At 42.9% G+C, this 27,280-nt stretch overlaps 1 protein-coding gene across 10 annotated transcripts in view; it reads right to left on the bottom strand.

The window, feature by feature from the left end:
* ZNF827 (zinc finger protein 827) overlaps nucleotides 1–26,589 on the bottom strand; it is a 177,431-nt gene extending 150,842 nt beyond the window's left edge. For 7 of the 10 annotated variants that reach the window (XM_012454000.2, XM_012454002.2, XM_012454001.3 and 4 more), the window contains exon 1: nucleotides 25,982–26,588. In XM_012454000.2, the coding sequence (XP_012309423.2) occupies nucleotides 25,982–26,024 (43 nt within the window). In that variant the 5' untranslated portion in view covers nucleotides 26,025–26,588. Of the gene's footprint in view, nucleotides 1–25,981 lie in introns of all 10 variants that reach the window. The other 3 variants (XM_012454009.2, XM_012454008.2, XM_012453999.2) reach the window with 2 other exon arrangements.
* Between the last annotated feature and the right edge of the window lie 691 nt (nucleotides 26,590–27,280).

Raw genomic sequence — 27,280 nt, 5'->3', positions numbered from 1 at the left:
AACACAGTATGTTGGTGCTGTTATGTCTGTTATACATGAATGTGTTTCAGGAGCTACTGGAACTTTCAGCAGTTTGTCCCTACGTTAAATGGCCCCAAGCAACTATGTATTTTAAGTTCTTATTCCTACTTTAATAGTCTTTTTGCATAGTTTTGCTCTCCATGATACCCTCAGCAGAGACCCTTTCTCCTACATTTATAACTCTGTCTGCATAAACTGAGATGAAAATCACCAGGCTTATTAAAACTGTGTGCAAACTTGGAATGAATACCTAGTATCACGGGTTGAATTGTGTTTCCTCAAAAGATATTGAAGTTCTGACCTCCAGTACATGTGACTGTGACCTTATTTGGAAATAGGCATCTACAGATAATCAAGTTGAGATGAGGTCATTAACGTGGACTTGAATCTGGTAGGACTGGTATCCTTATAAAAGGGAGGAATTTGGATGCAGAGACCCACATGCACACAGGAAGAACACCATGAGATGAGTTATGTTGTCATAAGCCTAGAAACTACCAGAAGCTGGGCGAGAGGCCTGAAACAGACCCTTCCCTACCTCCTTCAGAGGGAGTATGGCCTTGTGGACACCTTAAGCTCAGACTTTTAGCCTCCAGAATAGTGAGACAATATATTTCTGTTGTTTAAGCACTGGTTTGTGATACTTTGTTACAGCAACCCAAGAAAACTAATATAAGTATATTTGGATGAAGGCCTGAGGCTTTTTTCCTGGATTTTTTCCCCTCTGGATTCTCAACCATAGCCTCAGTTTGTAATGTAGTTTTTGTAATAAGCTAGGTATTATTACATAACACTGACCACACTGCTGATCAGTGTTAAGTCTTGTGAGGCTGGAAGGACTATGAGTGGACTAACATTATTTTTGCCTATCTCTCAATTTTAGTCAAATTTCTTTCAAATGAAAGATTTAAAAAAAATAGGCAGAGACAGTGGCTCACACCTATAATTCCAGCACTTTTGGAGGCCAAGGCTGGCAGATTGCTTGAGCTCAGGAGTTCAAGACCAGCCTGGGTAATATGACAAAACCACATCTCTACCAAAAAGACAAAAATTAGCCAGGTGTGGTGGTGCATGTCTGTGGTCCCAGCTACTCAGGAGGCTGAGGCAGGAGGATCACTTGAGCCGGGAAGCGGAGGTGGCAGTGAGTCGTGATTGTACCACTGCATTCCAGCCTGGGCAGCACAGTGAGACCCCGTTTCAAAAAAAAAAAAAAAAAATTAGCAAGAGAGGCCTTCAATTACTATGACTACTTAGAAATCTCCAAACAAAAAGATATACTCATCCTTACAACCTTACTTATGTTTCAGCAAATTAATAAGAAAGGGATAGTTGAAAAGATAGCTTGAATTCACTCGCCAAAAGGCCAGTAAGACCAAAATGGAACTGGTTAGTACACGGATTGATTACTTGCTCTCTCACTCTTTCATGTACCTCCATATTACAAAAGGCACATAGAATCTGTCCCCTCAAGCAATCAGAAGTAAATTTACCATGGCTACCACATCGTTATCAGAAAAATTGTCTGCTAAGGCTGATAAATCGGTTGATTATCTGCTTCCTTGATTTTATTTCTTTTTGTATAAATGTTTTCATTTTAACATTACTAATACTTGTTAGAAGATGAGTAATAAATTACCAAACTACTGAAATCACCAGGAAATCCTTACTAGAGCAAAGAACCTAACCAAAAAACAAACCCCCTCAAAAGCCCTAATCATATAACAATGTACTCTGCAGTCTAAGAAATAGTATTCTATGGATAAATGGTTACTTATCAAAATCTTAGCTTATACATAAAATGATACATTTCTTTGTAGATACACACAGACACACATACACGTATATACAACAAAAGCACTGGCATCATGTACCTTGTAATGAAACACATTATAGTCATAATCCTTCTGTCTTCCAAAAAAAAACTTCATACAGTAAGTCCTTTATTTACTAAAAATATACATATATCCAGAAAGAAAAGGGCCGTGGGAGAGAAGAGACTTAGCAAGGGAAAAGAGACGAAATAGCTTTTTATTTAGTGCTTAAATACATATAAAACAAAAGCTGCAAGGAGGCAGCTTTCCTCAGTGCACCGCCCCCCACCCCCGCAACCCACCGCCGACGCATTCACAAAATGATATTGGTGCATTTGATTGTATGAGAATATTTTTTACCCATTATGCACAAGTATCCATGACAGCAAAGGACAACCGATTTCAAGGACAGCCCTAACTCAAAGTTAACTTTAAACACTGATTTAGGCCAACAGTTTTAACCTTTATTCTTACTAGGCTTTGTGCCAGGGCTGCTATCAAGTGGTCAGATGTATTCTTAGTATTCTTATTCCTTGTCTCCTTTTATTTTCCCTGTCCACCTTCTGGTACACACGGAAGAAGTCAACAATAGAGAGATAAATAAATAAATAAATAAAAATTAAAAAAAAAAACAATAACAAAAGCTGCAATCAACCAACAAGCAAAGGTAATTTGAAGGGCTAGGATACCCCACAGCTAAATTAATATTCCCTTAACAATTCAAGTCCCGTGGTTTTATCCATTTAATTTTCTTTGAAGAATCCTAACTATACCTTCCTTTCTTCTTGGGCATTCCTCAGGCACGCCACTTGGGGTTTTCACTAAGAGGGCTATTCTAGGTATTTCACCTAAAAGAAACTCAGCACTGTTTTCTAGGACTTTGTCCCTAGCAGTGAGGCTCCAAAGAGCCATTCATTCCGTCCCCAACAAAACTCATATGCTTCTTGTCTTAGTTGATTTCATGTTGCTAAAACAGAATACTTAAGACTGGTAATTTATAATGAACAGAAATGTACTAGCTCATGATTCTGAAGCCCTGGGGGCCACATGTAGTGAGGGCCTTCTTAGAATCACGACAACAGAAGGCATCCTGTGCCAACAGAGAGCACGAGCAACAGATGACCAAATTCACTTTTATAAAAACTCACTCTCCCAATAACCAACACACTCCCGAGATAAGGATATTAGTCCCTTCAAAGGACAGAGCTCTCCTGACCTAATCACCTCTTAAAGATTCCAATTCTCAACACTGTTGCATTGAGGATTAAGTTTCCAACATATGAATTCTGGGGGATGCATTCAAACCACAGCATTCCAACCTTGGCTCCAAAAATTCATGTCCTTCTCACATGCAAAATATATTCATTCCATCCCAATCACCTCAAAAGGCTTAACTTCTTTCATTATCAACTCAAAAATCCAAAAGTCCAGGTCTAATCTAAATTAGATATGGGTGAGACTCAAGGTGCAATTCATCCTGAGGCAAATTTCCCTCCAGTTGTAAGACTGTAAAATTCCTGTAAAATTAAACAAGTTATCTACTTCCAAAATACAATGGTGGGACAGGCACAGAATAGACATTCTCATTCCAAAGGGAGAAATAGGCAAGAGAATGGGGTAAGTGGTCCAGAGTAGGTCCAAAACCTGACAGGGTAAACAATATTAAACCTTAAGATGCCAGAATAATCTCGTTTGACTCCATGGCCCCAATCCCCTGTACACTGAGGTGGGGATTGGCCCTCCAAGGCCTCAGGGAGCCCCACCCCAATGGCTTTGCTGGGTTCAGTTCATGCAGTAACTCTCAAGGGTTGGTCTTAGGCCTGCAGCTTCCCCAGGCTGGAGCTGCGTGCTGCCCCATTCCTACAGTTCCACTAGGCATCGCCCTAATTAGGGCTCCCTGCCTTAGCTCTGCTACTGCAGAAAGTCTCTGGCCTGCAGAAAGTCTCTGGCTGGGCCCCCAGGCTGTCGTAAAATCTAGATTGAAGGAAGTCATGTCCCCACCGCTCTTGAATTCTGAGCACCTGTACACTTCTACCACGTGGACATAGCCAAGATTTGCTGCTTACACCTTCCAAAGCTGTGACACCTGGGGTGACCTGGGAGCACTAGCTGCACTGGAATAAGGGGAGCAAAGACTTACAGGGAGCCTAGTGTCCCAACAGCATACCGAGGCCTCTTTTTTGACATTTCCTTTCCCCAGGCCTTGGCACTCTGGCCTGTGATGGAAGAGGGGCACTGATCATCTCCAAAGCACCTTTGGGGTCATTCCCTCATTGCCCTCTGGTTTCCTTCTATCCTTGTTAACCTCCTTATCAATCAGTTGCCTAGCCACACCTATGGTTTCCTCTCCTGAAAATGTTCTTTCATTCTCTACTGCAAGGCGAGGCTGAGAATCCTTCAAATTTCTCAGTTCTGTTTCCCTTTTAATTATAAATTCCATCTTTAAATCATTTCTCTCTTCTCTCATTTTACTGTATGAAGTTAATAGAAGCCACGTAGCTCTTTCAACATTTTGCTTAGAAATTTCTCTCAAGAGATACCCTAGTTGATGGCTCTTAAATTCTGCCTTCCTAAAAGCCCGAGGGTATGGACACAATTCAGCCAAGTTCTTTGCCACATCATAACAAGGATGGCCTTTACTCCAGTTTCCAATAATTCCTCTTTTCTATCTGAGATCTCATCAAAATGGCCTTTACTGTCCATATTTCTACTAACATTCCAATCACAACCACTTAATCTCTAAGAAGTTTCTTAGTTTAGCTCTCTTCTTCTAAGCCCTCACCAGAATTGCCCTTAATGCTGTTTATAGCAATCTAGGCTTTTTCTAACCTGCTCCTCCAAATTCTTCTAGCCTCTATCCATTATCCAGTTCCAGAGCCATTCCCATATTTTCAGGTATTTGTTATAGCAATAGCCCCACTTCTTAGTACCAATTTTCTGTCTCAGGCCATTTTATGTTGCTATAACAAAACACCCAAGCCTGGGTAATTTATAAAGAACAGAAATGTACTGGGTGCACAGTTCTGGAGGCTGGGAAGTCCAAGATGAAGGGGCTACATCTTGTGAGGGCCTTCTTGCTGCATCATAACATAGTGGAAGGCATTACCTGGAGACAGAGTGAGTAAGAGAGAGCCAAACTGGTTTATGTAACAAACTCACTCCCATGAAAACAAGATTAATCCAGCTATGAAGCCAGAGCCTCTTAAGGTCCCTCTTGATTACCTCATAAAGGCCCCACCTCTCCACACTGTTGCACTGGCAATTGTTTCAAACACAAGAACTTTGGGGAACACACTGAAGTCACAGTACTTTGGGAAATGCATCAAGTGGTAAGATTGAAATTCAGAAACATGCTCTGCTTCTACTTTGGATAAGGCTCAACTCCAAGGTACCTGGTTCAAAAAACAAAAAATGGCATTCATATGCCATTTCCTGGGAGTGACCACTTATATTATTCCTACATCAGTTCCTCGGGTTCTTGACCTTTTGCGTGTCTATAAAGTGCCATAATTTTGTATTTGAATAAACACACCACTTCTTTTTCATCTAAGAACTGTCTCTAGTTCTGTAGCTGCAACATTCCTACATATTGCAAGAATTTCATTAACCAGCTTATCCTCCACCCAAAACTGGCATTTGAAAAGGAGAGTGAAAATGTACTGGGCAATTTAAAGAAGTTATTTGAGAAACAGAAGTTTGAAAAGCTTCTGATATATTAGGTTGGTGCAAAAAGTAATCACGGTTTTGCCATTACTTTTAATAGCAAAAAACCTCAATTGCTTTTGCACCAATCTGATAAATTTGCTCGACTAATCAGGGTTTGTTTTAAATCTCTGTTTTGAAGTTACTTAGAGAAAACCTAATTTAAAAAAAAGTTCCACATTAATATCAGCAGTAGTAAATCTGACTTTATGTTTGTGGGCCACAAAGGGTCTCTGTCCTTATATTTTGTTGTTGTTGCTGTTGTTTTAATCAACCCTTTAAGAACGTAAAATCTATTCTTAGCTCAAGGCAAAAAAACAGGATACAGTTTGCAGACTTCTGTTCTAAAACAGCAGTGAGCTAAGATTGCACCACTGCCCTCCAGCCTGGGCAAAAAAGTAAGACCCAGACTCGAAAAAAAAAATTCTGATACATGGCAAAAAGTTTCATATCATCTTTTAAATCTAGTCATTTGTGTGAGTCATTGAGCACCTTTGTGCCTCAGTATCTTCATCTATAAAATGAGGGGTTAGGATGGATCAGTGGTTTCCAAACCACGCATAGAGGCAGCCTGGGGCTGTCGGACAGGGCTGGGCTCTATGGACACACCCCCAGCTCTCGCCTCAGCACATACCAGCCAGCACAGCCCCTGTTTTGGCTCTGATCTTTTCAATATAATGGAGCTCTCCATAAAGACAAGGAAGGGTTCCATCAATTTTGTTTTGTTTTGAAAGCCATTGTTTTAGATGACCTCAGGGATCCTCCCCGTGCAAATCCTCTATGAATCCACTTTAGATCACAATCATTATCCAATCATCTTACTGGGGACTAAACGTCAGGTAAAAAAAATTGAAAATCCTATCTTGAACCAGGCATAGTGTCTCACACCTATAATCCCAGCACTTTAGGAGGCTGAGATGGAGTATCACTTGAGGTCACCCTGGGCAACATACCAAGACTCCCATCTCTACAAAAAGCTTAAAAATTACCCAGGCCTAGTGGCATGTGCCTCTAGTCCCAGCTACTTGGGAGACTAAAATGAGAGGATCACTTGAGACCAATAAGTGGAGGCTGCAATTAGCTGTGACCGCACCACTGCACTCCAGCCTGGATGACAACAGTAAGACCCTGTCTCAAAAACAAAAATAAAAATAAAAGTATATTCCCATATTGAGTATTTAAAAGAGGAGAAGCAAAAACAAGAAAGATCTTATTCTAAGGGACCACCTGTACTTGTTCAGATTTGTGGAAGTTCACTGGCTAGCCAAATCAAGAGTATTCCCAAGTCCACACATACCCATGAAAGGGAGAACTCATTCCTGCATCTCTCTGCTTAGAGCACTGGGAAGAGCAGAATGCTTTAGCAAAGGAACGACCAGTGAGCTGAGACTCAGAGACCTGGTTCCACTTTGAATTTGGAATTTACCAGCTATGTAACTTCTGATGTTTATCTAACAAAAATTGAAGAGCCTGCTATATACCAACCCTTAGACATGGTATTAAGAATACAGTGATGAACCAGAACGATGAGGAATGCTCTATCTTCCATTACTCAAATCCATCATCCACAAAGAAGGGTAACAATACTGCTCTCTCTCCCATACATGGTAGTCCTGCAGAGATGGCCAAGTACATGTAAACTCCAAAACATGGATAACATTAAACCAGAAACCTGTAGAGTCTCCTCCTTTTCAGTAAATAAAATATATTCAACTTCAAGCATTCACTAATATTGATGAAATAAGGTCACAATAAGTTTTGTAAAGCAAAAAAAATCTATTTATGTAGCATGAAACAGCATGGCAAAATAGAAAGCGCATAAGCTTTGAAACCAGACACTGCCACTCGAATCCTACCCTGCTATGCACTAGGCCCACCTCAAGTCTACAAACACCTTCTCCTGTTTAGAGTATAAGATACTAATATCTGCAATTGTACATGGTTGTTGTAAAGGTAAATTAGCATTATATAAGTAAAGCACCTGGCAGAGTTGGCACTTAGTGAATAATAGCTTTCCCTTTCTCTTTCTCCCAGACACCTAGAAATCTCAGATGAGAAAACATTATGTTTTAAAGAGTAGGGCTTACCTCAGAACTGTTGATACTGTAACCCAGCTCTATATCATAATCACCCCAACCAAAGAAGACAGGAAACTTCTGGTTGTTATGACCATGGAATCCAGATGCAGAATATGCCCAGTCATCAGGAAAATCTGACAGTCTTGGCACAGTTTGAGGACAGAAAGAGAGCAACAGCTAATAGCTGAGGGGAGACTCTACAGTCTGGAATGCGCCACAGACTTCCAACCACAAAAGTTCTCTCTTGCACTTAGACGGTGGTATCCCCTGCTGCATAGGCCACGCCCTCTGCTCTTCTGGGCAAGTCTCCTCGGGAAGGGAGGAGAAGCACGTGACTCCCTCCAGGAATCTCCAGGCTACATTCACGTGAATGTCCAGGGCACTATTCATTGCCTCCTACCCAGCCTGGATGTACAATTTAGGCAAATCGTTTTCTCATTTTTGAAGGAGGAAGACAGCAGGGGACGGACTCCAAAGTCTTTTCCACGTCTAAAACCCTTTGATTCTGTGACCCAGGTTTAACTTCTTTGTTTACTCATTCAGCAGTGTTTATGAAACACCTCTTATAGGATCCCCCTTCTTAACTTCATTCATTTGTTCATTCAGCAATATTAATAGAACATCTCCTATTTATTGGCTTCTGTGACCAGTTCTTTACTTCTCCCTTCATTCATTTATTCAGCAATATTTATTGATCACCTACTATAATCAGTTACTGTTATGTGCAAGAATGTACAAAGATGAATAAGAAATAGTCCATGCCCTTTAAAAGCTCACAGTCAATAAGAACATCAACAAGTAAGCAAGTATAACATGCCTAGGAGGTTATTATGATAGAGCTACGGGAATCAGGGGAGGGGATGCCTGATTCTGCCCAGGAGGTGGGATGATGGAGGAGGGGAAGCAGCAAAGGCTTCTCAGAGAACTGAGTGTTGGAGGCTAAGTAGGAGGTTATCAGGCACGTAGATGAGTTGAAGTTATTTCAGAAACAGGGAAAAGAATATGCTAAGGAAAGGAGGCATTAGTATGGTTTGCAGAACAGATAGTTCAGTACGAATGAAACAAGGAGTACATAAGATGGCAGAGGAAAGGGGCTCAGATGACGAAGCATCTTCTAGACTTTACTTTTTGGCAAAGTCTAGAAGTCCAAACTTTATCCTTTTAGAAAATGCCTAAAGGATCTTAAATAGGATTATCTGGATTACATGAGTGTTTTAGAAAGTCTGCCATGGTGGCAGTGTGAAGACTGGATTATAGAGGCAGGAATGGGGGAAGGGAGAGGTGAGTCTCAGGCAAAAAAAAAAATAAGAGGTTGGTTGGCAACCATTTCAATTATCTCTGAGAAAAAATAAGAGTGTAAACCAAAGCAGTGGCAGGAGTGGGCATGCTTTATTCTAGAGATATTTGGAAGGTAGAATCAACAAAGACTGGGTGGGGAAGAAATTCAATAGGGGGAGGAAAAGGAGAGGGTGGCATTTGAATTCCACTCAGGTTTCTATCTCAGATGAGTGGGTTCATGGATGATGAGGACAGCAACCCAGAAAAAGGAGACATGAAGACCAGAAATACTCCTAGTTCCTCAGGACTGGAAATGTTAGTCATCTCTTCTTTGCTACCATGCAGTCTCCAAAATAAATCATGCTGGACTGAGGCACTCATTGGAGTTCTCCTCCAACAGGGGTTCCAGGAAATCATAGGGGTACCAGGATAAACATGGAGCATCTTCACAGACCAACACTGTTGCATACATATTTACAAGAAACAATATTAGTTTCTTGTAATTTGATGAGTTACTGAAAACATTACTTTTAGTCTAAATCAACAGACATATACTGTATAATGCATATTTTAAGATAATTGAAAGGTACATCAAAGAAATCTCACAGAAGCTGTGAGAACCCTTGTGAGTTTAGGATTCCCCATCTTCAGGATTCTTTGCCTTTTGGGGGTCTTGGGTGAAAATATTCCAAGTGCTACATTATAGCATTATGTAGTAAAGCAGAAGAAGCACATGAACCAAGATGCAGCATTTCCATTACTGTGTAGATACCTTAGAGTAGCGGTTCTCAAAGTGTGGTGCGTGGACCCCTATGTGTCTCTGAGACCCTTCCAGGGATCCTCAAGATCAAAACTGTTTTTATAATAATACTAAGCTATCATTTGCCCTTACCACTCCGTTGACATCTGTAATGATGATACGAAAGCAATAGCGGGTAAAACTATTGAGACCTTAGTTCGAATCACGGCAAAAGCAATAAATCATACTACTAATCATTGCATTCTTCACTGCTGCACATATTTGAAAAACTAATACACAAACATAAAAGCAAAACAAGGAGAAAAGCCCTGCCAGTTTCATTTAGGTATGTCTTTGATGAAGCAGTAAAAATTATTTTCATTGAAGACTGACCCTTGAGTAAACATCTTTTTAATAATACATGTAACAAAATACATGCATAAAGCACTTCTGCCATCACTGAAGCACGGTGGCTGTCTCAAGAAAAAGGACATGTGTGACTGAGTTAGGAGCTGAATTAGCCACTTTTTTCATTGAACATTACTTTTTTTTTTTTTTTTTTTTGAGACAGGGTCTTGCTCTGTCGCCAGGCTGGAGTGCAGTGGCGCAATCTCAGCTCACTGCAACCTCTGCCTCCTGGGTTCAAGCAATTCTTCCGCCTCAGCCTCCTGAGTAGCTGGGACCACAGGCACGTGCCACCACACCCGTCTAATTTTCGTATTTTTAGTAGAGACGGGGTTTCACCATGTTGGCCAGGATGGTCTCAATCTCTTAACCTCGTGATCAGTCCACCTTAGCCTCTCAAAGTGCTGGGATTACAGGTATGAGCCACTGCGCCTGGCCTGAACATTACTTTTAATTAAAAGAATAACTGACTATGGTCATTCAAGTGTGGGTATTTGGCAGACTCTTCATTGCCAAATGAATAAAAGTAACACTGATACTTCAAGGAAAAACTGACAGTATTTGTTGCCAATGATAAAATTCAAGCTTTCAAGTAAGAATTAAAATTTTGGAAAACATGTATCTTACACTGTGAATTTGACAGCTTCCCAATACAGTCCTTAAAGACTTTTCAGATAACATCAGTGTTGATACTAATAAATTTTTTTATATTGTATAACAAAATGTGTCAACATTTGGTAGATCTACGTAGCTCAGTGAACCAGTATTTTCCAAATGTCCAACGCAAGATGTTCTATGCACATTGATCCATTCAAAGCACAAGAAAGACCAGTAGATTTTAATGCAACAAAATATGAGAAGTTTATTGAAATGTTTTGATTCATCATTGCAACTAACCTTTTTAAGAAGCTACCTCTTTTTGAGTCTTGGTGTATTATCAATGAATATTCACAATTATCTGAAAAGACTATTACATATTGATATGAAGTCAGATTTTCTTCAGATATGCCATCCAAAGCATGTCAAAAGATTGAATGCAGGCCAGGATCAGTGGCTCACGCCTGTAATTCCAGCACTTTGGGAGGCCAAGGCAGGCAGATCACCTGAGGCCAGGAGTTCAAGAGCAGCCTGGCCAACATGATGAGAACCCGTCTCCACTAAAAATGTGAAAAAAAAAAAAATTAGCCAGGCTCCGTGGTGGGCACCTGTAATATCAGCTACTTGGGAGGCTGAGGCAGGAGAATCGCTTTAACCCAGGAGGCACAAGTTGCAGTGAGCTGAGATGGCGCCACTGCACTCCAGCCTGGGCAACAGAGGAAGAATCTGTCAAAAAAAAAAAAAAAAAAAAAAAGATTGAATGCAGTAGCAGATAGGAGACTCTCGCTATCTTCTGTTAACTCAGGCAAGAGAGATTTGCAAAAATATAAAACAATAGTACTCTTCTCACTAAATCTATTTTGGAAAATATATTTTTATTAAAATATGCCTACTTATAATTAACATGTAATGGGTTAGAATCAGTGTTTTTAATAACATATTTAATTTCTCAGTTTTAATTTCTACTATGATATAGATAAACAGATACAATGCATATACCCAAAAGGTTTTCGGAGTTTAGGGGTCCTGGTAAAAAGGACCTAAAACCAAAATGTTTGATAACCAGTGTCTTAGAGAAATTCACACTCAGGCTAAGCTGATATGTACATGCATGTTCAAAGCAGCACTGTTCAAAACAGCAAAAAGAAGTGGAAACAAAAGCAAATATCCATTGTGGTATGTTTCTGCAGTAAAATACTGGAGAGAAGTGAAAATGAATGTGCCAGAGCTACATGCATCAACATGGAGAAATCCCAGAAAGGTAACCATTGAATGAAACACCAAGGTGCAGAACACACAAACACACACTGTACACTAACACTGTTACACATCTCAAAGACAAGCAAAACTAAGCAATACAGCAAAGTCCACAGAAAAAACAAAGAAAACAATAAACAGAGCATTTAGGGTAATGGGAACTCTTAGGAGACAGGGAGCAGGAGAAGAATACACGAACAGGTTTGATAGCATTAAAACTAGTTAAATTGGGTGGTAGGTTTACAGATGTTTGTTTCGTCATTATGCTTTTCATTACACATGTCTGGATGTTAGATATTCAATTTTTTGTTAAGAGTATACACTCTATGATCCTCTAAGGGAGACACAGCATTAGAACTCTCCTTGCTGATTATTGAGGAACCAAAGAGGTAAGGGAAAAGAGGGGACGGCAAATGCTGGCTGAGTGTCTGCAGCACTGGCCCCGAGAAGCTGGTTTGAGGCAGAGCTCACCCCACAGCCCCTTCAGGGGTGGCATCCAGTGCCATCCGCCTGAGTTTGGTTTTTCAACAACCCTCCCTACTTGAAAAGGCCACTTCGTCATTTAGGCCATCGCCCTCCATCTCCATTTTTATCACCGTGGCAGAAACTACCACACTTCACAGTTGATTTTTGAGATGTAATCAAACCGCTGAATTTAGCAATCATAATCTCTTATCTGGGCCAGCTCCTTCCATATTTTTCCTGCTTCTTATCTTTATATCACCAATATGGCCCCTCTGGTTCAATGAACTCCCTTATCTTAGGGTCTCTCACATAAATGAACTTTTGGTTTATTTTGCCCTCTTTTGGTTAATGTATTAGTCTGTTATCACATTGCTAATAAAGATGAAACTGGATAATTTATAAAGGAAAGAGGTTTAATTGACTCACAGTTCCAAATGCCTAGGGAGGCCTCACAACCACAGTGGAAGGCAAAGGAGGAGCAAAGTCACATCTTACATAGCAGCAGGTAAGAGAGTGTGTGCAGGGGAACTCTCCTTTATAAAAGCATCAGATCTCATGAGATTTATTCACTATCACGAGAATGGCATGGGAAAGACTCGCCCCCATGATTCAATTACCTCCCACCAAGTCCCTCTCATGACTTGTGGGAATTATGCAAGCTACAATTCAAGATGAGAGGTGGGTGGGGACAGCAAAACCATATCAGCTAATGACATTTCTTCTTGGAATGTTCTATCCTCTCTGCTCAGGATCTAAGTCCATTGCTTCCTTCAGGACACTTTATATGTCATTCCTCTTTGAGAATCTTTTACCCATCATACTTGCTCTGTGTTTCCTCAAACATTTACACATCTAACTGATAGTGTATCATCTTGCACTTGTTAGCATATTGATTTGTACTTATCCTCTGTGATTATTTTGTGTCAACATTTGTAAGAACTGTCAGCAGAAGTTGCATCCTACAGAACTTCTGTGAACAAGGTAAATGCTCAAAACTTTTCCTTAATGAATGAGCACCACGTGGGAGTTACAATTCTCAGCCAGTCAAATCGTCACTGCTCCAACATGATACCATGTGTGTCGCCACACACCTTTACTCCCAAAAGGCTCTCAATTCAGTATAGTGAAAGACGTGTTCCCCTGCTGTGGGAACAGATTTCCAACTTTAAATAGAAACCAAGCAAAGCAGCACTTTATAGAATCGTTTCCTGAAATATTAAATAATTTTAGAGTTCAACAGTTCTCATCCCACCCCACATTACTTGAAGTCCTTAGAAAATCACCCCCAACGGGCGGTTGAACCAGCTTCTTCATAAACACAATATCTGCTGTTTCACTTTTGGATAGTTTTATTTTTATTACGTTTTTTCGAGACAGAGTCTCGCTGTCACCCAGGCTGGAATGCAATGACGCAATCTCAGCTCACTGCAACCTCCACCTCCCGGGTTCAAGCAACCTGCCTCAGCCTCCCGAGTAGCTAGGACTACAGGTGTATGCCACCACACCCAGCTAATTTTTGTATTTTTAAAATAGAGACGGGGTTTCACCATGTTGGCCAGGCTGGTCTTGAACTCCTGACATCAGGTGATCCACCCGCCTCGGCCTCCCAAAGTGCTGGGATTACAGGCTTAAGCCACCATGCTCAGCAGGATAGTTTCATTTATTCAACAAATTTTATCAAATCAAATTCCTTCTAACTTCCACACTATTGGTCTTACTCTCTGTTTTCTGACCAGCACTTTCATAAGTTAATGAAAATACTTTTCAAGCTGAATTTTAATTATTTGTTTCCATCTCTTTCTCTGCTCATTTGTCTCTGAGCTCCTTGAGAGCAGGAACCATGCTCTATTCAGCTCCACAAATTCCCAATCCCTGGCACACATGTGCTCAGTTAGTGCTGGTGAAATAAATGAATGAATGAGCAAATCAAGTATCAGTTATCACACACCAGCTGAGAATTTAGGATGAATAACAATTTACTCCCTTTCTCACTTGACAGAACTTCATATATTTGAATGTAGCTACCATGCACAATTTTTACACCCCCACTCTTAAATGAAGTATTCCCAGTTGCCTCAACAACTAATTTTTCATATGATGATTTCAAGAACATACAACATTCTAGTTGCCTCCCTTCTTGTGAGTACTTTATCAATTTCTCTCTTTAAATCTGTTTAACCAATCTGAGATTCAATACTATAGATGGGTCGAAGTAGTTTCTAAGAGTGATGTTGCCACCCTTGTTCTGAATTCCGCACTTAAATTCTTTCAGCCAACTCTGCTGAAATGTATCCATTTTTCAAAGAAAGGCTGAGTTTTAAATATTAATTGTTGATTAACAGTGGTTATCTCTGGGGGTGGAAGTTGGGATGAGGGAACTTTCATACTTAACCATTATTGCATGGGTTTAATTATTTATACTAAGCATGTACTAGTTTTGTCATTAAAAGCCAACATTGATTTTTAAAACTAAATTAGTAAAGAGTTAATATTTGTGATTTCTATGGTTCCAGCCTGATGGAGTATGTCCAAGTCATATTTAAGCTTCTCGTACTTTTTCTCTTCTTCTACACATATTTTTTCACCTATCAACAAGTATTTGAGTAGCCATTTGTGCACAGCACTTCTCTCTAACTACGATCTAGTAGCCAACCCAAACCCTACTTTTAGATTGTGAAATTTCCCTCTTTCTATAAATGTCACAAAGTAGCTCACTGTAATTTGATTTCTAACTTTTTAAGGTCAGATTAAAACCCAACAAGTTATTATTTGAAGTTTGCCTTCCCCTAGAAGAGAGAAATCATATAGCACATTTCAGTAACATTTGCTGGAGCGTAGGGTCTCCCACACTTTGTTTCCTCCCAAATACAGCTGTGTTTCATGCTCTAGAGAGGACTGTTGGGTTAACAAGTAGGGCCAAACAAGTGCAGATTAGAAAACACCGCCTAATTCTAGGCCATTACGCGAAGGCAGTACTCTCCATATGGAGTACATAATTCAGGCCTCAGACAGTGTCACTGCATGTGACTCCATTCTATTACCCTCTGCTTAGTCTAATATCAAAAACTCAGATCTTGAGTCTTTGAGGAGGGAAATATTATTGACAGCAAAAGTTTTCATGAATCACGGGGCCATCACGTTCCATCAGCACCTAAGGGGTTCTCCTCCTGTAGTTGAGGGTCTCTGAGCAGTTTATAGTGACCAAAACCATCTCCTTCAGGTTGTGAGATCCCATGTAGATTTCACAGACCTACAGCTGCACTGAGTCTCAAGAGACCATCAAATGGTCCAGCCCGTGGTAGTGCTGACACTGGTGACTACATGCTAGCTTCTTCCTCTCTCTGGGTCTGTGTCCACCTCTGTCCAATCCGTGGGAGAAGCAGCCCTTCCCTGCCTGCCTCACGGGTAGATGATACCAGTGAAAGTACTTCATGAAGAATAAAGCATAATATAAATAGGTTTGGGTAATGTACTGGATTTTCCGTTTTACATGATGGAGCTACTTAAGCACAGAGATGGTAAGTGACTTGCCCAAGGTCACACAGCCAGTGAGAAACCTTGGTGCTGGAAGAGTTTGAAGGAGAAGACAGGAGTCTGTGTCTCCTGCCTACTGTAGGTTCCTTCCGTGCGTCTCTCTGGTTTCCAACCTTGAAGAGTTGCAGTCAACTACTCAAGTCCACGAGCTGAGTTTAGGGTTTTAAGAGCCTAACAAATTACCGTCAATAAGCTGACCTGGCTCAACATTGAATGTCTTTATTTTTGGCTGAAACGGTCACATCCCAGAGTGGGAGTTCTGGTTAGTTCAGGGGTCCTCAACTCGGGATTAAGCAAATTAATCACATCACCCAGAGAGCTTATAAAAAATGTTCATGCTCAAGCTCCACTCTGGGTCAATTCAATTTAAATCTCCGGGAGTTTGTATTTTTAAAAAATCTCCCGGATGATTCAACTATGTAGCCAGGGTTAAGAGCCACTGGGTTGGCTGATGGTGATCAGAAACTGATGGGCAGCAAAAGTTGTGCTTGACTGATTACATAATACAGTTCAAGGAATCCTCAGTTGAAATGAATTCACACCTCAGCTGTGTTAATATGGCCAGCATTTACTGTGCACATACTCTATGCCAGGCGCCAATCAAAAGTCTCTACGTGTACAAGCTGACCTAGTCTCAGAGAACCTACAATGACCTCCCACTTAACAGATGAGAAAAACAGGCAGACTAACAGCAGTAACTTGCTAGTGTCACACCTACAATGTGGTGCTGCCAGGATCTTAATCCCTATACGGCTTCTTGATACTGCCATCAAATGTGCTATACAGCACCTGAAACACAGTGATGAATGGAAAGATCAAAGAACTCTGGGGCATGCAGAACAGTTTCTAATCCAAATGCCTACAGGGACCAGGAGGTAAGACACCTGAGGGAGGCAGGCAGGTGTATATGCATATGGGGACACGGTGGCCGAGTGGCAGGAACTGTGGCAGACTGACGAGCACATGCCTAGGGAACGGAGACAGCCGCCACCGACTACAGCAGATTGCTGCCATGTGGGGAGGTGGGCCCAGTGCGAGTGGCTCTTCCAAGTTTTCAAAGGAAGCTGGAAATTTGGATTTTTATATGAAACCTCCGATTTCCAAAATGTTGTCTCAAGTTTTTAAACAGTATCTGTGTGGGGCAAAACACATTACTATGGCACCAGCTTGTAACCTACGATATGATCTCTCTCTCCCGCTACGCACACACCCCCATCCCTCGTTTCAGATTCATTTAGTATATTCTCTTGAATTGGTTCTCTGTGATTAGAAACAGCAGACCCTGCCTTTCCTTTTTTCTGTGTAAATGAACTATTACCTATGTAACATATGGAACACCTAATATAAATTTCCTCTGTGTATTCTCATCAGTGGGCTCCCTGTTGAACAGAAGAATAAATAAATATTTATGGAATACATATTCTCTAATTTGGGTCTCACTCTAAGTGTCCAAAGGAGGATTTAGTATCCCTGCTTTATAGTAAAACCTGGTTATAATGCATATGATTATTACACAACTTAGATATAATTCAGGTCAAATCGTATAACTAGAGAAACTCATTCCTATAGTAAAAGCCCAATATAATATTGTTGGCCTATGAAACAAGTATTAGTCAAGCCCTATAATAATAGCCTTGTAAATGAATTTTACCATCTCATATTAGTATTACTCACCACTCTTATGAGACATATTGAGAAAAAACCCATAGAAACCACCAAAAAGTTCCAGGTCAGAAATACCTGTAATCTATTCACAATCTAAACAAACTAAAACACATTTTACGTAATAATAAGTAATATTTACTGAGTTCTTTCTATGCAGCAGACACTAATTAGGCATGATTTTGTGTATATGTATAATATTTACATTTGTATATGTATTCAATTAATCCTTCTAATAACTCTGTGACATAGAAACTATTATCACTATTCAATGATGAGGGAAGTGGAGAGCAGGGAAGATAAGTAATTTGTCCAAGGTCACACAGCCAGTCAGTGGCAAAGCTGGGATCTGAACAGCCTGGCCCCGGAGTTAGTATGGTTGACTGCTGCCCTGCGAACTTCGAAAGCGTATGAGTCCTGTTTCTACTTTAGTTGTACCATACACAGTAGACAAAGTTAAAAGAGGGCACAGTCACAGATGAAACTTTCTCCCTCTCATTACAAAACAACAACAAAAGCTTTTTTAAAATACAGTGCCAGACCACCTAAGATACTAGCACTATGTAACCTTAGAAATAACTATCACCCTTCACAAGCACAGTAGCTTGTTTCAAAAGCTCAGATAAGCAGAGTGCTACTGATCAATCATGTAAAAGATCATTTTCTCCTGGCCTTCTTCAGTCTCCTTTGAAGGCCAGCTTCTTCAGCACACTCAAAACAATTCATCCTGAGATCCACATCTCTCTCTCTCTCACCTCTTCTTTTTTCCTTCACATCACAATTCTAATGGGATCAACCCATGTGGAAATGACCAAAGAGAAAGAGATAGAGAGAAAGGTTATTTTAGAGTTTGCTTTTTCAGTCCCCAGTCTCCAAGAAGGTCCATTCATTTCTTCCTTGGTGGTGGAGAAAACTTGGTTGAATTAGGATTTTCTTACAAACAGAAGCCAAGTGTATCTAAATCCCGGTCACTTAAGAACTCCAGAGACAGAACTTCAGAGGTAAAGGCTGTTTTTTAATAAGAAGGGAATGGACAGTTGGAAACAATATCCTTTTTAGGTACACTGAATCTGCTGCATTTAATATAACCCCAGGTCAGACTGTGAAAGCAGAGTTGCTAAAGGCCACATTCTGACTTCAGATCGTGGGCGCATATCACTGTGCATTTTATAAAATTAGCTACAGTGTAGCCTGTGTGTGTGTGTGTGTGTGTGTGTGTGTGTGTGTGTGTGTATACAGGGAAGCTAACTTTTATAAAATAAACAGCAACATGTACCCATACCATTTAAGATTAGTATCAAGCCAAAGTCTGATTTTAATTTATGAAACTACTTTTAACTACAACAATTGCATCCCAAGGTGGGTCCCTGGGGAATGACAGGAGTCATCTGAGAGGCCCTGCCTCAGCACATAGTCATACACTATTCTCCAATATCATAAAACATAACTTACAGAGAGAGGACAGAAATACAAAATTTGCTCCCAAATAGGAGAAAGCAGTCAGAAACTTCAGCCCATCAAGTACTCTTAGCTATTTCTAAGGTCTCTGCTTTACACATTATTCTCTTATAAAATATGACAGAAGACATTTCAGCTACCATGAACTGTAAAGTGTTTTGTACACTTAGCCCTAGATGGAATGAATTACTGAGCTATACCTAGCAAAGCAGGAGACAGAAAAGAGTACATCAGAAACAGGCACCATCATTTACAATCTATACCTCTAAAATGTGGTTCTAAGAGTACATTAACTAAGCCAATATAGTAATGAAATGTGTTGAAGAAAAGCTCACATCCTACCATAACTAGGCCTGGTCTGGATTTTTTTCCAATAAGAGGAAGCTCAACATCTATGCCTTCGCCACAAAGCTCATGGTCTTGTAAAACCTTATGCTGGAAATCCTTAATGCCCCCAAAAGTCCTATTCTGTAGGTCATACTGTCATTATCTTGTTCTGCGATCAGTCTGATTAAATTATACAAAATTACGAATACATCACTCAGAATGGAGAGATTAGCTCCAGCCTATTCTGTTTTTCCTTTTCCTGTCCTAATACTCCAGTGGATATTTAAAAATGAAGAATGGAGGACGACATGGCAACCTCAAATGGGGACAAATATATTAACCTAATCTCGGAAATATGCCGCCTTCAGTTTTCACAGATGGCATTGCTGACCAGTCATAGAAACAAGCATAGCAATGTGGGCTCCACCGTATTTCCCTCCCTCACACCTTGTGCTGTGGTCTGAATGTTGGTGTCCCCCGCAAATTCATGTTGAAAGTTAATCCCCAATGTGACAGTATTAGAGATGGGGCCTTTGGGAGGTAACTTGATCGTGAGGGTGGAGCCCTCAAGAATGGGATTAGTGTGTTTATAAAAGTGGCCCCAGGGAGCTTGTGTGCCCTTTCCACTATATAAAGACACAGCAAAAAGGTACCATCATTGAAGCAGAGACAGAGCCCTCATCAAACACTGAATCTGCTGGCGCCTTGATCTTGGACTTCCCAACTTCCAGAACTGTAGGCAGTACATTTCTATTGTTTATAAAATATCCAGTTTAAGATATTTTGTTATAGCAGCCCAAACAGTCTAAGACACCTTGTCATCTTTAAGTCAAAGATAACAATTTGCAGATAAGTGACCAGGGTTAATGATAGCGGATGAGAGTTTTTCCTCTTTTCTGAAACTAACTTGTCCAGACAGGATCCAAACCCAATCTACGGAGATTACTTAAGTAAACTAGTTTACCAACACAGCCAGGCACCATACATTTCCAATCTGGCCTTTTCTACAAGAACGTGTTGACATTAATAGAACTCCTTGTATTTTAAAGCAACTTCTGACCTCAGGAGAAGCCTGTGTCATCACTCCATGAACACACACTCTCCCTTGGGAGTCCCCATGGTCTTTGTCCATCTAATTTTACAAGCCTCACAAGACAGAGATTTTCTACACCTCCCTTGGAACTCTCCTAATAGATGCCATTCAACGACTCTAAAATCTCCAATGCACAGCAAGCTCTAACACTGGCCGAAAGCTGTCCAATTTATACTTCTCCAGCATGATTTATTAACACTTTGTGCAGTGAGACTTGTCAACTCACACAAGCTGTGTCATCCCCAGAGTGAGATGGCAGCATGCAGGTAAATTAAAAATCAATTTTTTTTATTAGAAACTATTTTGAAGCATGAGAAGAAATGTGACTTTGAGTTTTCTTTCCTATTTTAGCAGGAAAGCTCAGTGATACCCTACTTACTGCATTAGAAATACAGAGATGTTCTTTTCAGAGAACAGATAGGCATGATTATCCAGCATCCACCTAGACTGCTTCTGGGTACCTTGGAATCATTAGCTCTGGCTGACAGAATCAGTGAAATATTTTGCTACTTCAGACTCAAATTTTTTCCCACGTGGTCCCTGCCACAGTTAGTCAGGAGGTACTGCCCAGTCACTGCAAAAATTAAGAAGAATAAATAGGGAAAAAGAATTAAATCTTTCACCCTTTCTCTTTCATTAGACATAAAAGGACTTGTAAAATGATAAAAATAAGGAATCCTGTTGCTTTCCAGTCACTTTGCTTCCCAATTTTACTAGAAAGCAGGAGAGAATTTTAAAAAGTTTTGTTAATGAAAAACACAATAACCTGATCTGGTCTTGATCCACAACTGAGTAAACAATGAAAATACTGGAATCATAAAACAACTGCTTTATTAACTTTTCCTTTGTGTTCCCCCTCGGGAATAGGCATCAGGCAAATTTCCAATGGTAAATATAATAGGATCTAAACTCGTACACATTTATGTGTAAGTTGAAGCTAATGAGGAAGTAAGTGCTGATCACCAATGGTAAAAAAGATTTACAGATGCAACAAACAGAAGAGAACACCTTTCCTTATCCTTTCCCTCTTCAGTTTGTGATTCCAGATGTAATAATGTTCACAAAGTGCCTAGTTCCATGCAGGATAACAGTCACAGCATCAGTTACCCACACAGTTACTCATTCTTCCTCTTTCTTAGGCTGACAAAGTTTTTAAAGTTATCCAGTTCAGGATTCTGCTAAAGACAACCAGGTGCTACAGCTCAAAGGGCCTCTCGGACTTTTTTTTTTTTTTAAATGTAGTATTGGACCTTGTTAATGGAAAGAACGTTTGTAAAAGAGCCATGAACTACAGTAGAATCACATTTAAATCCCAAAATGATAATTACCACTCTAGTCCAAAACATAAAGTCTGCATCTTGTGTAAGAATTTTTAAAACCACCCCTCAAAAGTAGTGTAGGTTTAATATCCTTTGCTTAGGGTCACCTGCAAAAGTTAATACAGGACTTCTTTTGATTTGTAGACAGTAAGATCGCCATTCAACCCCACAATATAGGCTGTCTTTTTCTGCAAATGTATGAGGCCCATATAACAAAACAAACACAGATACAAACACACACACTTACTTCAGAGGCCCAGGAGGAAATGGCTGTGTAGAATTTTAAATCAGAAACCTAAGGCTTAGGTTAGTAGTGTCAGGTTAAAGGCTAACCCATCTCCAAAGCTAATTCGGTTCTGAACAGTCCCATGGGTGTCTAGCTGAACAGAAGGAGCTAGGAAACCTTAGCAGGCCGGAGCCCAGACTGGGGAATTGCTGGGACTCCGTGCCAGGGGTTGAGGCTCACCCCAGACTTGGTATCAGATAATACCAAGTGCTAGTCTGGATTTCCAGGACTAATCCACTCCAGGGTGGAACTTCCAGGTTCCCTGGTGTCTGTGCTGTGTAGTGGGAGGACTGTGGGCTTTGTAGATCCAGACTGCGTTTGGCTAGTATTGTAGTCAATATCAGAAAAATAGATCCAACACAGAGTCTATAAGTAGCAATGCTTTATGCTGTAGAATCCTTAGGGGGTTGCAGGCACAGGGAGAGACCTAAGAGGAAGCGGAAAGCCCTCCAAATTTTCTATAGATACAGTTTTCACAAGTTCCTTTATTTTTGTATTCGAATTTGCCCTTCTTAAATGTGTGTTTACAGGTTCTACAGATTCTTAAAACAATATATTAACAGTGGCTATTAACCACTTTTGTATTTACTTAAAAGGGCCATTTGGCTTCAAAAACAGTTTTCCACTCTCATTCCTTCAAGATCTCACTTCTCCTCCTCCGTTACATACATCACTTCTTTCTTTTAGAGTCAACTTTTAAATCTGCCCCTAACTTCTTAAAACCCTGGGATGACTTATAGGAGGAGAAATTTAAACCCCAGACTTCCTATATTTTAAGTTTGATACAAAACAGTACTCGAGCGAAAGAGAAATCCTCCTCTCACAGATAAACAAAGTGTTTAGCATTAAAACTGGGACTCAGAACTGCCATTATATTCAACATTAAATACAAATTAACACTAATTTTTCCCAAAGTCAAATAATTACTACTTCACACCACTTGCAAGTTTCAAGCCTCACTCAGCACTTAGCAAGCCTTGGTGACTGTGACTGAACTGCAAAATACACCATTTGCCCAGAAATTGCAAAGTCCAAACTCAAACTGCTTTAAAAAAAAAAAAACCTGTGTAAGCCACACTTAGCACAGGCTACACACATCCACAAAAATCCATTCAATGCAAAGGTAAGTGGAAAAGCTTAGAAAATTAAGGCTTCCCTCTCAAAACTGCAGGGACTTTTACGGTGTTTCCAAAGGTAATTGCTTCTTACTTCAGTAAAAGTGACTTTATGTGACTGAAAGAGGGAGGTAATTTTTTTTTAAGTGAGTGATAACAGGATTCAATCAGACCGCAAAGTAGGAGAGCCCACTCTCAAAATATAACTTCATCACCAGGCACCGACGCGCAGGAGAGGCCCACCAAGCACCCGAGCTAAAATGGAGCCTGAATTTCCTCTCAGGCGGAGAGGGTAGTCGCAGGAGGTCAGGGTCAAGGTCACCAGCAGGGCAGGCTGCAGCTGCCCGACTGCGCTACACACCAGAGGAGGGAAGGCGTTCCATCTCCGTCACAGCCGAAACAGATAAATCCCTTCTCCTCTCCCACCCTCCCTCTAATCCCGCCAACATTTTTTTTTAAGCAGGGGGAGAGGAGAAGAAAGGGAAAATGACCAAATAACCTCACCGCCCTGTTTTCGCACACAAGCTCATCAGCTCCCAAAGTTGCCATCTAAGGGCAAGTTCGCAGAGAACACTGAAGCCCATTTTGTCCGAGCAGGGCAGACCTCCCCTGACCCCCTGAGGATCCCTGCCTCCTCTCCCTTCCCTCCCCAAGCCCCCGGCCGGAGCCGGGCAGCGCGGCGGGCCGGCCATGTGCACGCACACTCTTCTACCAACTGCTGCGAGTTTTCTGTGAATCGCAGCGCGGAGCCTCCCAACTCGCCTTCCCCGACTGCACCGCCTCCTCCTTCCTCGCACAAAATTTCCCTACACACGCAGCCGCCTGCGAGTGATTTTATGTGCATATATATTACATATGTGATATTATCCTCAGAACCTCTAGCGGGCAGGCGAAGAAAGGACTGCACAGGGGCATTTTTTTTTTAAAAGGAAGGGGAAAAAAGCACAACCCAAGCCCTTTGCGTCGACTCCTGCGTACCGGGAAGGGAAAGAAAGAGGAATGTTTGCAGAGCGGACTGCTTGCAAGTGCCCTTGCTCGCCACTTCGGCTGCGGCCCGGGTGACACGGAGCCGCGGGGGCGCCCGGCCCGAGTAGCCCACGCCCCCCTCCCTGTCCCCTGGGCAGGCACCGCCGCGGATATTTCGCGAGGGGGAGATCGATCGCGCTGCCTGTCTGCAGCGGAAACGCACACGCTCACACACAACCCGAGCCCGAGACACCATAACCTTAACCCTTCCCCCACCCTCCGTGAACTTCAGGTGACCGACCACGTCGGCCTGACACCCGGGCGGGCGGGCGCTCCGGCTCCACTCCCGCCCCCAGCCCGGGTTTTGCAGGATCGGGCTCCGAGCAGCGCCAAACCGCCGGGAGAGGGGAGTAGTGTGGGGGGAGAGAAGAGAAATTGACCCTCCGTCTCCCCCGACCCCTCCCTCCGGCGCCTCCAGCGTCCCCTCCTCCCAGTCACCCCGCCCCACGCCTTCTCCCCTTCCCCCTCTTCCCTGCATTCAAGGAGCCGGGCGGCCCCGGGGGATATTTTTAGTTGCTTCTTTCTCCTTCACTTTTAGCTTTAGCAGCATCTCGGAACACTCAAAGCGGAGAAAGACTGGGGGTTGGGGGGAGCTGGAGAGGGAGTGGGGGAAAAGTTAAGAGTCGCGCAAAGAAAAGCCGGAGGGAGGGCAGAGAGGGACCGGGGGCGCGAGTGGAGGAGGGGAAGGGGACCGGGCCGTGCCGGCGGGTGTGTGTCTCCAGTTGGCGTGTGTGGCTGCCGCCGGGGAGGGCTGTGATGCACTTTAGTCCTGGACTCTGCTCAGGCTCGCCAGGGAGGGGGTCTGAGAGCCCGAGTCTCGCCCGGCTCCGTCTGCTCCGACTGACCCCGCATTTTATTGCGGCCAGGAGCCCTGCTCCTCCCTCCCCTCGGCTCTGCAGGGACCTCGCGCGCGGCGAGCCGCCCTGCCTCCTGCCTCCGCCTCGGCGCAGCTCCCGCACCCCACATCCGCCCGCCGCTGCCCTGCCTCGCCCCCCGCCCGGCCGCCCCGCGCCCCGGCGCGCCCCCTCGCCCCGGCGCCGCGGGAGCAGCCGCCCGGCGGCGCGTGTGTACCCGTGTGTTTGTGTGCGGTGTCCCTACACCCTCCCCAGCCGCTCCCGCCTCGCCCGCCCCCGACTCCCCTCCTCCGCCGCCGCCTCCTCCACCTCCGCCTCCTCCTGCTCTAGCCGCCGCCGCCGCTGCCGCCGGCGGCTCCGGGGCCGACCAACCCCGGCGCAACCTTTAGCCAGGGACGGACGTCTCCCTGGATCCCGTACCCGGCGGGCTGCCGCGCGCCCTCGCCCCGACACCCCCAAACGCCATGTCACGGCCCCCAGCCCTCCGCGCGTCCCGACCCCCCGCACCCTCGGGCGCTGGAATCCACAAGGAATTTTTTTTTAAAGATTCCAACCTCTCCCACCTCCCCCCCACCAACCCCCCGATAAAAACCCCAGGCATCCACACTACTCCCCTCCTCCCGCCTCCTGCCCCCTCCCCCCAGCAACCCGGGGCGAGGAGGGGGAAGGAGAGGGAAAGGGAAAAAAAAAAGCCCGATCTCAAGGAAAAAAAGAGGGGGGGTGAGAGAAAGAAAGAAAAAGAGAGAGAGAATAGAAAGGGCACGGGGCTGATCATCACCAACATGGCTGCCTCAGCATAGACCTAAACGAGGAGTAACCCGGGCTGTGTCTTTGTCAGTTTCACCTCTGTAACCCTAAACTAATGCAGAAAACAACGGAGGAGGCTGCGGAGGGGAAAGAGGAGAGGGAGGGCGAGAAAATGGCACGAGAGGAGGTGGAGAAGGGATGACTTACGTGAGGGAAGGCGCTTGGGCTGCTCCTGCTTCCTCCTGGGCATTTTCCCCCTTTTCTCACATTCTCCTCCTTGGTTAATGTGAGATCAAATAAACCCCCGTGGGGGCAGAGAGGCAGACACTGGCAGGAGCGGGGAGGTAGTTGGGGGGCGGGCGGGCGGACAGGGGGAAACCCCTTCTCTCCGGTGTGTGCAATGGGTTGAAGCTTGTTTCCTGGAGCCAGAAGAGGGGTTTTCTTCTTTTCTTTCCTTTCTTTTTTCCTTTTTTTTTTTTTTTTTAATTTTTGGTCGTGCACCTGGCTTGTCCCCGAGCGTAATATTCTTCAATGGAAACGGATCTAATAGGTGTGAGTGTGTGTGTGTCCTATGCTCGCGTGTGTGATGGGAGGTATAAATAAATGAGTGCCGGTGCGGCGGTGTCTATGGCCGCGCTCTGTGTCTCCGAGCCCCTAACACTAATGTCGGGATCAAAGGGCAGCGGCGGCGGCAGCACAGCTCACAGCTCGCTCTCTTGCTCTCTCTCTCTCTTTCTCGCTCTCTCTCCTCTCGCGCTCTCTCTCTCGCTCTCTGTCACACACACACACACACACACAGAGGCACAGACTGAGGGAAAGAGCGAGAGCTACACACACGCACGCACACACACGCACACACACACACAGAGCAAAGAGGAAGGTGCCCCAAGGCTCCCAGGGCGGACTCAGCCTCGGATTTACAACCGCTCTGTCTGGAAAGAATGGGGGGTGCGCGTGCGGGGGTGGGATGGAGTTCTTCAAATTTATCCCGCTAGTCGCCAAATCTAGGGGGAAAAAAGTTTTTCTCACTCTTTAAACAACGATTAGTTCATTATTTTACTGATTTTTAAAAGGAAATAAATTTTTGTCTTAACTTTCGTTTGTTTATTAAGCTACATTTTGTTCTGTATGAAATTCTGCAGGCTTTTGTCCCTAAAAGAATTACTCTCTCGCCCCATCACCTTAAATCTGGAGGTTATCGTCTCCCACACACTCTCCAAAAACATTCCAATAAAACTAATCAAAAATAAAAAAATAAAAAGACAACATATGGTGAAATCAATAACTCGGTTGACAGTTGACAGAGTAAGTGCCCAGTTTTGGAGTGTCCAGTGGAGTTAAAACTGAAAAATGCTCCTAAATGAACATTACAGCTACTTGACAAAGAGAGGAAAATAAGATTAGGTCACCCCTGATGGTTGCTTTAACTGCTACGTGGTACTCCTAGAGTGCACATAGCAATCTTTACTTCGGAAATTTACTTTTTCCCCTGCTATACACTGCAGG

The sequence above is a fragment of the Aotus nancymaae genome, unplaced genomic scaffold (assembly GCF_030222135.1).
Source record: "Aotus nancymaae isolate 86718 unplaced genomic scaffold, 86718_ANA_hifiasm-v0.15.2.pri h1tg000033l, whole genome shotgun sequence".
Lineage (NCBI taxonomy): Eukaryota > Metazoa > Chordata > Mammalia > Primates > Aotidae > Aotus > Aotus nancymaae.
Note: the sequence above shows the minus strand (reverse complement) of the source record. Positions and strands in the feature narration are given on the sequence as shown.